The 11,038-nt window shown below is 36.9% G+C and overlaps 1 protein-coding gene across 7 annotated transcripts in view; it reads left to right on the top strand.

Annotated features, from left to right (window-relative positions):
* Nucleotides 1-10,766, top strand: part of HACE1 (HECT domain and ankyrin repeat containing E3 ubiquitin protein ligase 1) — a 48,410-nt gene extending 37,644 nt beyond the window's left edge. For 3 of the 7 annotated variants that reach the window (XM_035888728.1, XM_035888757.1, XM_035888742.1), the window contains 5 exons: nucleotides 3,216-3,347; nucleotides 4,055-4,153; nucleotides 4,452-4,522; nucleotides 9,324-9,437; nucleotides 9,902-10,766. In XM_035888728.1, the coding sequence (XP_035744621.1) occupies nucleotides 3,216-3,347; nucleotides 4,055-4,153; nucleotides 4,452-4,522; nucleotides 9,324-9,437; nucleotides 9,902-10,004 (519 nt within the window). In that variant the 3' untranslated portion in view covers nucleotides 10,005-10,766. The other 4 variants (XM_035888723.1, XM_035888731.1, XM_035888738.1 and 1 more) reach the window with 4 other exon arrangements.
* Nucleotides 10,767-11,038: the final 272 nt, after the last annotated feature.

Genomic DNA, 11,038 nt, shown 5'->3' on the forward strand with positions numbered 1-11,038 from the left:
TGCCCCATTGAGGAGGTGGTAATAGCTGTTTGTAAAAACTTGTTTTCTTTGAAGGAGGGAACTTTCTTTTTTTACATCAACTGTGTAATAGGTTGTCTTGGTTTCTGCTGGGATAGAGTTAATTTTCTTCTTAGTAGCCGGCATAGTGGCATAGCGCTGTTTTGGATTTAGTACTAGAAGAATGTTGATACCACACTGATGTTTTCGTTGTTGCTCAGCAGTGCTTACACCAGCCAAGGACTTTTCAGGTTCCCGTGCTCTGCCAGGTGCACAAGAAGCTGGGAGGGGATACGGCCAGGACAGCTGACCCCAAGTGGCCACAGGGCTGTTCTATACTATACGACATCATGCTCAGTATATAAGCTGGGAGGAGTTGGCCCTGGGGGCAATGACCACTGCCTGGAGATGGGCTGGGCATTGGTGGTGAGCAATTGCATTGTGCAGTATATTCTTTTTATCATCATTATTATTTTCTCTTCCTTTGTTCTATTAAACCGTCTTTACCCAATTCTCTCCCCCATCCCAGGGCAGGGGGGAAGCGTGAGCAAGTGGCTGTGTGGTACCTAGTTGCCAGCTGGGGTTAAACTGCGACATAGGTGAATGGTTGTGGGACCATAGGTTGCAAATGTTCTAGTCTTGCAATTGGAGTGTCCGGGTACCTCTGAAGTATCTATTATAGCAGTGGTTTAATGCAATGCTTTTTGTCATGGTAATGGAGAGACTTCAAAGGGAAAAGTCAGGCTTTTTCCGGTTTCCATGCTATGCGTTTCTCTTTGTTCTTTGCTGCCTATATTTTTGTGGCTTTCTACTTAATTTTTAGGAAAAAAATAAAATTAGAGTTAGACAAAATTTTACCATATGCTATTTTAAAAAATGGTGCAAATCTCTACAATCCTATGGCTTTCTCTGTCCTCCTTGGACTTGTCTGTCTGTGAGCTGGCTGTGCTGTTTGGCAGTAAAAAATGACATTTTTTTCAGCCAGCTTTGGAGTGGAGCTGCTTTCTGAATCTGAACATCATAATGAACATTGATCTCACAGTATATGGGGTTGTGAAATCAGGGAAGCATGGTCTCTGCTTGATTTACCTCAAAGGAAAATACCCCTCACCCAAATCAGACTTTGTCATCATATTTGTGATGCCTGTTTCATATGTGTTCAATGAAATCTCCCCTTTTAAGAAGGCTTTTTATGTGCTATGTAGGAATGTAGATATTTCTGTTTTGTAACATGCTCTTAAGGCTTCTGGAAGGGGACAAATTGTAAATGAAGTGAACAGAGGGAAAACCAAATTGAGCAGTTTTTTCTACTGGCATATATTATGTAAATTCTGTGGTACAGGTCTTTCAGCATGTGCCAGTGCTGATAGTCAGGATGCTTGGCTGTTCCAGGCAATTTAAAACATTTCTTGTTACACCTAAAGCACAGCAACTGTTTTCTCTCATAATGAAAGTGTTCAATGTAAATATTTTTGTAATGCAGAAAATAAGTGTTTGTCATATTTTTTTTCTAATGGATTTTTTTAGAATAAGGTTGTTAATTTTTCTTTTTACTGCCCTGTTTTCTGAATAGCCTAATTTACGTAACAGGAACTTAAAGATGTGAAACAAATATTTCTGATTGTTGAAGACCAGTGTTAACACTACCACTAATCCTGATATTGCTACAGTTTCTGATTTCTTCCTAAAGCTCATAAGATGTATTCACAGAGGCTGACTTTTCTCAAGGGCAGTTAATCTCCTTTGGCTACCCCTCTAATTCCTTTAGAGAAGGGAAGTGTCTTCAGTTCCACTGACAGTAGAAGCAACCTAGGAAGACTGCTAGATTGAAACTGGATTTTTGGGAACGGCTCTGTAGTTGAAGATATACTTATGTAATGTTCCTCTTCTTCAGAGCACTTCACAAATTGTCTTCTCACTCTAATAAAATGGTGGTAATGCATTTAAAAATATCTTCCAGTTTCAAAGCAAATGACAGCCCCTCTATACTTACATGAACGTAAGGAATTGCCTTTGAAAAATACTCTTCTGTTTTAAAATGTTTCATACTTCATTCTGTTTTTCAGGAAGAGAGGCAAGAAAGAATACTTGGTTGCTTTTGTGCAGGTTCAGAACCTAAAGGTTTAGGTTAATTTTTTTTTAAAGTTAAAAATCAAGGGAGTAATTTCATAAGATTATTGTCTTGAAGGAAGGTGATAGTTGAGATGGTTTAATTGGGAGGTATGTTTCACGATTTCATTATTAAAAATCATGATTAGGAAGTCAAAGCATTACTTTGAAACTGAATACCTTAAATAATGTAGGAATAAATTTTGTTCTCAAGTAGAAATCTCTCTTCTTGAATTTTAGACTTGCGGAGTTTTGTCAGGGTAGATGAGACATGTTTATACAGCTTTAATGTAGGCACTTTTGTCTGTCTCATTCTAAAAACCTTCCTCCATTAACCACCTCCTAGGCTTTTGTGTTTTCAACAAAAGCAAAGTTCTGGTGCATTCCTTTTTCTAACTGGCATCTTTTAAAGGGGAGCCCCACAAATCTGTAAGACATGCAAACTATGATACTGTGTATTCGCATGGTTATGGTATAAATGCTTTTCTGTCTTTTTTTCCTTTTTAAAGTTGAAGTGACTTTCAAGACTTTCTTAAAAAATTGAGATTATTATTAAGACAACAAAGCTTGCAGGGATAAGTAATACATTCTGTTACACTTCCAGAGATAGGGGGAAAGCAAGAAAGCTTTTTGGCTCACAAATATTCCTTCAGAAGTTTACTCTTTTTCCTGAGTTATGTCAGTTTGCTTAATAGAATATTTTTCTTTATGAACATTGCCTTGTTTCTGTCCTTAGATGATCACAGTGGTTGTTGTATTAGGTGCAGTCACGAAAAACCAAGTTTTATTCACTTCCTTTATCTTAGTCCAAGTCCCTGGGGTTTTTTTGCCTGGTTTGTGTTATGATTTAAACATTTCTGTTTGGGAGTTGTCTTTGGAAGGAAGGAAGGGGAGAAAGAAGGAAGGAAAGCAGAAGGAGCTCTGAACTCTGAGGGGCTTTCTGAATTATTTTGGGTTGCTTCCATGTGTGAAAAGTGCGTAGGGATTCTTAACATCTTGCAGTAGATGAGATTTATAATGTATTGAGTACTGCATTTATGTGTGTCAGTGTGCATGAGCACTATGTATTTTTGCTATTGTGTGTCTTAATGTAATTTTCTATGTTGCAGGCTGAGTATGTCCAGCTTGTCACAGAGCTTAGAATGACAAGAGCCATTCAGCCTCAGATAAATGCCTTCTTACAAGGCTTCCATATGTTCATTCCACCATCTTTGATCCAGCTTTTTGATGAATATGAACTGGTAAGCAGAATTACCTATACTTCTTTAAATGCTTTGTTCAGCACACTTCTTCATTAGTGTAATGATGTAGAAGTAAAGCTCAGTACCCACCAAATAAACATTTTGTATCTTTCAGTTTGGTTTTGCTTCCTGGGCCTCTATCAGTGAGGATCTCAATGTCTATATTCCTGCTTATCCTAATTACTTAAATGACCATCTTCCTGGAATGTGATAACTTCATGTGCCAGTGATAAATGCCTTAAATTGTAATTTCAGAATGGAATCAGGATGTTGTGGCCTTTAAACCTTTTCATATTTTCTTATAGGAGGACAGAAGTTCTTTAAAAGTAAGGAGATGCTGTCTATTACTTTTTCTGAGTCACAGAATCAAATTCCAATAAGTTTTTGTGGTGGTTTGATCTTCTGTAACCAAGGCATTTCAAGTTTTGTCTCAAGTCATGCCAAAGCTCAGAGCTTTTTTCTTTTAGCTGCTTTGGCAATAATTTCTATCTCTTGATACTGTGTGCTTAAATTAAACATCATATGAAGTTCCCCGAATTCAGGAATCTTGTTGTATTAAAAATATAGGTTCCATAAGGTTGCAACTAAACAGTAAAAGCACTGTAATTTTTATACTTTTTAAAGCATTACTTTTTAAAATAGCATAAACACTTGAAATTAATGGTTGGCCAGGAGGCCTAATCACAATCTGTGTGCTTCTTCTGAAGGAGCTTTTGTTGTCTGGTATGCCAGAAATTGATGTGAATGATTGGTTAAAAAATACAGAGTACACCAGTGGCTATGAGAGAGGAGACCAAGTTATTCAGGTAAAATTATTTTTTTTTAATAATGTAGAATATTGCATTTTAATCCAAAAAAAAAAAGGTGCTGCTGTTGATGTCATTTTCTGTGTGTGTTTATGGAAGCTTATTTTGGCTGAAATTTCTGGAAGTTTTTTATACTGTATTCCTATATTAAGTGACTTAGTTATGTATGGATTTCATATGAAAACTTCCATTGCTTAAGTAACAAACACAGAAATATTCCATTTATTGTTTTAGAGTTATCTTTTCAAGTAGTACATGTATTTAATGGAAAATACAAACTAACTATTTTTTCATTTAGTGGTTCTGGGACGTTGTGGAAGAGCTAACTCAGGAAGAGAGAGTATTACTATTACAGTTTGTTACTGGCAGGTGAGAAACTCTTCTGTCACAACAAATATGTTATCTGGATACTCTGAAATAAGTCAAGAGACTTCAGATTACCATACAAGATCACATAATTAGAAGCTGTTTTGCATACTTCAATGTTCTGTATGTTGATCAAAGTAGACAAAGTGTGTGTCAATACTTTTGCTGCCTGTGTTGCTGGCAAAATGATTGATTATTTATTGTACTTGACTACTTTGCAAGAGGCCTTTGTTGCTGTCCCAGGCAATTTTTAACAAGGCAATAGTGAATTTAACTGTGCTTTAAATTCTTCTTCCTATTGCATATTTATGTGGCTCTTGGCTTCTCCAGTAATCGATATAGGCTTTAATATATGAGATAACTAGGTATCACTTCAGTCAGTGTAAACAAAACATCCTTCTCCTAAAGCTGAGTTGAATTTAACATTAGTGCAGCGTGTCAAGATCAAGTGAAGATGTAACAAAACTGTATTTGCCTTATATAGGATTTCTGTCCCAAATTCTAGTTATTCTTCAGGGAAGCCACTTTTATTTCCTTTATGGTTTGCAGGCAGTGGGGGAAGGTTTTGAGCAATAAATGCCCCTGTGAGCTGGGTGAGTTGCTGAGTTTGTGTATGCAGGCATTTTGCAAAGTTGATCCATAGACATACATGTGGCACCTGAGCTATGTAATCCATGTCTCTTTTTGGTGACAGGTAGAGATCGCACCATCTTCTTAATTTGATGTTCCCTTCGTATTCTAGAATGAGTAGAGTTGTTGACCTTTTGTTTTTAAGTTTTGCAGTTAAGATATGTTAAAGTACAAATTAAGATCATCAAACCTTGTCTTTAATACCAAGGAATTTCACAGTCACGGGTGTATTGTCAAACAGCACGGTCTTCAAATTCTATTAGTTTCACTTGATTTATTATGAATTTCATTGTTTTCAGGGATTGCAGACAATTTAAGAAGCTAGTTCTGTGCACATTGATCTTTTCTTTTTGTCCTCTGCAGAAATGATTCCTGCAGTTCTAACTGTACATCTGTTGCACACCAGCTGCTGGTCTTTCATTTTTAGTGGACTAGTCCATTTCTAAATCTAGCCGGCAAATAAGGATCTTTAAGATGTAAGGTCATGTTTCAAATGCTTCTTAAAACATTCCAAATGATACTGAAGTGGTGTTCGCTATTTTCATGGCATTTGGGATAATCTACTAGATTCTGAGGGATGCTTTCTATCAAGTAAACAATCATGTTGTCTGATTAACACGTGCTTGAGCACCATTCATTTTGGTCATAAATCACACGGTGACTTGTTCTTACCCATTTCTTGTTAGCAGGAGAGAAATTTTTGGTATGTCTTTTAAGAACTCTGGGCTGGAATTTAAAAACAAATTGCTTAGGTTAATTTCTGTATCAGCTAGTAGGAACCCATTGCGTGTTTTCTCCAGTGATTGAAAAGTAATAGGTGTATTTTTCCATAAAAATTTAACCTTTGAAAGTTACCTCTAATAGTGGTATGCAGCTGGCATTTTTGCACATAAATCCTCAGACAGCCCTAGTTTCTGGGCATGGAAGATTTAGATGCTGAGTTGTCTGTGAGCTAAAACACCGGTTAGTCTAGTACAGGTCAGTATCTTAAGTAAAATTGTACACTCAAAGTATACCTGATTTCAAACTATGATCTTTTTCTGGTGTCACATTTCCTTACTGAAGAATTTGTTTCGGTGTGTACTGGTTGACAGGCTGCATTCAAAATTTTCTTTTTTTTTTTTTTCTATTTCCCTTTAATCTCTTCTGCATATTTGCTTGCTTGATTTTTTTTTCTTTTTCTTTTTGGTGTCTGTGTGAAGTGGTGCCATTCTTTCTTTCCAGTCAAAGACTATGAAATTAATTCAGTGAATGAAGTAAAGCAATTATATTTATGATTGTCTTTAGTGTTTCTTTGACGTCTCCAAGTATTTCTTAAACTTTGCCTTTTGCCTTCTTCCCCCATTCTTACACCTTTTTCTCTTCATTGTTGTTGCTTAAATGTTGCTTAGGGGAGCCCAGAATGCAGACACAGTCTCCATAGGAGTATGGTGAATGCTTCCTCCTTTATTCAGAGTTACAGACATATTTATACTGAGGGATGGGGTCCACGCGACATAAACAATGCTTTCATTGGTTCAACAACATTGTCCACGCGCCTCTACATACATGCTGATTGGTCTAACACGCAAACACATGCGCTATCATATGCAAGCCTTGCGATTAGAGCACATCTTGGTTAGTCTTATCAGGTTCCTTTGTTCTACTTTACAATACATGCGAATTCCTCCTTTCAGGGCCCCAAGGACACATTGTCCTTATCAAAGCCGGGATTGTCTGTGAGATCCCATAGTATTTTATGACCTTGTTGTTCAAGAAACTCCTCTACAATTGTAATGAAGTCTTGCTTTGGTAGTTTCAGTGGAGTTACCATGCATTCATCGTTAATACCAATTCTAAGACATCTTTTAACAGTAAAGTAGTTGCCGTGAGCGGTGTTTGAATAGCAGATTCTGTGTGTTTGGAGGTCTTAGCCCACTCAAGAAAAAGCCTGAATATTCTTGTGCCTTATGTTGGGGACCTGAAAATTTACTTATGCACCACCTACTTTCTCTCGGCTGACAGCTGCTTGAGATGGTATTGCCAATTCCACATGCTTTTACTACCTCCCCATTTCCCCTCCCTCCCCCTCTGATTTGTTTGGTGTTTATAATAGTATTTGGCTAGATTATTGTTACTTATCCATCGGCAACGTTTGATCAGGAAATGCAAGCCAAAACCATGGTATAAAAGGGTACTGCTGTAAAATCTTTACAACTGTTCTGAATTGTGTCTGTGAGCAAAATTCTGTCTGTGTGTCAGAAGCAGTATGCTGCAAATAATCAGTACTTCCCTCCATAGTGGTTGCTTTATGTGCCAGTGCTAGAACTATATGCCCAGCACCGCTGTCATTAAGCTAGGTGATACAGATTTATGTGTTGGATACTGTAGCTAGCTCTCAAATGGATGTTCAAAAAGCGTTACTGCGAGCTGTCCTAGCTCCTTAACATTTGGCAGTAGCAACCCTTACTCTTTCGCGTTTCTGCCAGGTAGTTTTATTGTGAGTGGCATCATGACTTCATTCTTATTTTCCATTCTGGCTCCTGGTTTTTACAGTCAATTTGATTTTGTGAATATGGGAGTATTGTTTTTAACCTATGTACCTGTAATCCAAAATTCTGACAGCTGTTAGGTACTTTGTTTTGTTTTATCAGGTTGTTTCTTTCATAGAATCGTTTAGGTTGGAAAAGACCTTTAAGATCATCAAGTCCAACCGTTAACCTAACCCTGCCATTCTTTGTTAGCTACAAAATCACAGAATAGCTGAAGTTGGAAGAGACCTCTGGAGATTGTCCAGTCCAACCCCATCCTCAGAGCAGGGTCAGCTAGAGCTGGATGCTCGAGGTGTTGTCCAGTCAGGTTTTGACTGTCTCCAGGGGCGCTGACCCCTCAGTTTCTGTGGGTGGCTTGTTCCAGTGTTTGACTGCCTCACAGTAAAAGTTGTTTGTTTTTTCTCGTGTTTAAATGGAATTTTCTAGATTTCAGTTTGTGCCTCCTGTGCTGTCGCTGGGCACCACTGGGTGCTCAATCTTATTTATTCCTCCCTTCAGGTAATTATATACATTGATCAGATTCTCCTGAGCCTTCTCTTCTCCAGGCTGAACAGTCCCAGCTTGCTCTCTTCCTGCTGGGTGCTCCAGTCCCATACCATCTTTGTGGCCCTTTGCTCAACGTGCTGCAGTTATATCCCTGTCCCTCCCGTAGTGAGGAACTTGGAGCTGAACTCCAGATGTTTCTCACTGAGTACAGGGAAAGGATCACCTCCCTTGACCTGCTGGTGATATTCTTCCTGATGCAGCCCAAGAGGCTGCTGGCTTTCTTTGATGCAAGGATGCATTGTTGGCTCATATTCAACTTCTTTAGTCCTTATCCTTTCATTACAGTGGGGGCTTTTGGGGGCGATTTTTTTGGTTTTTTTTTTTTTGCGTGAGGGCTGTGCTAATAGCCTGCTACCTTCTAATGTGTACAAACTTAAGCTGATATAAAAATATCTAAATTTTATTCTGTTTGTCTCAGTTTAAAACTTATAGGGAGGGACTCTGAAGACTCTAGGGCTGTTGTCAATTTACACCTTGAGTAATCTTTGAATAATACTTTGGTAAAAGGAAAAAAATTATGAGCAATAGGATTAAGTGAGAATACATTCCTGAAGATGCTAGTGATTTTTTTTTTTTTAGTGTGTTCTGGTTTTGCCATAGGTTGTCACTGGGTGATAGTGTGACTGATGTAATGGTTTTATTAGTTATTTGAAATATTTGGTCTGAAGTAGTAAATGAAAAGACGTGTCAAGCACACTTTGGTCGGTTGTTCCACAGATAGTAATTGGAGAATAAACGTTTTTATGATGCAGTGTTTCTTAAACTGTAAATGTAAATAAGAGAGATGTTTACCTAAACTGAGATAATGTTCTGTTATAAAAACCAGTTGTAGAAATTAGTCCTCTTTGCAAACAGAATTGTCTTAAACACCATTCAAACAATTTGATGCCTAATGTAAATGGGCAAATGGTTACTCAATATTGTAATTAAAAGCATTTAGACAACAAGAATTTTGCTATGGGTAAGAAAAGGGGAACCTTGATAAAAGTATTAGTAGCTGTTTAATTACTAGCAGTGAGAGATATTTGCAGTGTAGAGATTATATTTTTTGGCTTATAATATTCTTGTAATGGTCTAATTTCTATGAATTTTCTCAGTTCCAGGGTGCCTCATGGTGGCTTTGCCCATATAATGGGTGGCAGTGGATTGCAAAATTTTACAATTGCTGCTGTGCCGTATACTGCAAATCTTTTACCAACATCAAGCACATGGTATGTTAACTAGGCTTATTGAAATATCTTAAACCCAGTTTTTTTTCATGTCAGTTGCAATGAAAAGTACAGTTCTTTTGGCTATTTTCATTATAAAAGGCCAAAAAAAATTTAGACAGCTTGTGGAGTATTCACCATCTAACATGAAAGTGGTGGATTTTAACCCAGATGCTGTTACATTATGTTTGCTCATTGTTTCCTACTTCATTTTGCTTTACTAAAGGCAGTGGGATTAATAAGGTAATATTAAAGTTAAATTATTGTATTATGATTTACTGAAGTGGAAAAAACTTAATTTCCTGCAATATATTCGAATGCTCAGTGGTACTGTAATGCAGCAGAGGTTTGTTTTCTTTCATAAATGTGATATCTTCAGGGTTTTCATTCAGAAAACTTTACTGTTGGGTTTCTTGCTCAACTGTGACGTGGCTGCTTTTTTTTTTTTCTTTTTTTCCCCTTCCCAGTATCAACATGCTCAAGTTACCTGAATACCCAAGTAAAGAAATCCTTAAGGACAGGCTTCTTGTGGCATTGCACTGTGGAAGCTATGGTTACACAATGGCATAATGAAGTCTAGAAAACTCATCTGGCTACTGATGTACAGTTCAGAGTGGCAGAAGTAATTTTGGTAACTGTCAGTAGAAAAGCAGCTTAGATGCTGCAGCGCATTTGCAGGGCTGGGCTTCAGAATTCATATGGGATCATCAGCTTTTCCTCCATTATGTGTTGTCAAAGTAACTGATACTGTCACAACAGACTTCTCAGTATGCTCTGTTTTCATTTTTAAAAATAACAGGTCTGTATGGAAATAAGTTTACATGCTTTTCATTATTACTTCAGTCTGAATCAGAAAGTTTGTCAGAATCTCTTCCCACACTTTACTTTTGATTTTCAACTGTATGGTTGAATGACATTTGCATTTCAGTTTACTTTGCACTCAGATGGCATACTGCTAATGGACAGACTTGTACTTTATGCCTTGTTGCATGTGAAAGTGCCATTTATTTTTGCAGAGAATGCTATAGAAAGTTCAATTTGGATATTGTACAGTAAGACAGATCTGATGTATTTTCCATTTCTTTGCATAGTAACAGAAATAAAATTTTATAACTTTTTAGTATTTTAATGTATATAGTATGTAAAGAATAGACTGTTATCACTGGAAAAAATAACAGATGAAGTTAATATCTAATTTATATTAGAATTTACACTATATTCTACTAAATATTTAAAGTATTTGTGACTTTATAGTCAACTTGCAGTTTAGAATTTGTAAATATTAAGATCTATATCCATTTGTTTGAATGCCTTTACTCTTTCCTTGACATAATTGTATGTTTAAAAGGTATCATTAAATTTTAATATTTTTACCAGAATCTGAATGTGACAAGTTTGTGTGTCTTTGTGGGTGGTTTGGGGTTTGTTTTTTTTTTTTTTTTATTCCCCAGGATTTTATTCATCTTACTGCAATTTAAATTATCATGGAAGCAGCATTTGAGAAGGCATTGTCAAAGCGTATGGATGGACATAAGCAAATGCACAAGGAAGGAACTTGAGCTTATCGTGGTTAACTGGCAAGACTATAATAATTAGAATCTCAT

This window comes from Egretta garzetta, unplaced genomic scaffold (genome assembly GCF_000687185.1).
Source record: "Egretta garzetta isolate BGI_Z169 unplaced genomic scaffold, ASM68718v1 scaffold10, whole genome shotgun sequence".
Classification (NCBI taxonomy): Eukaryota; Metazoa; Chordata; class Aves; order Pelecaniformes; family Ardeidae; genus Egretta; species Egretta garzetta.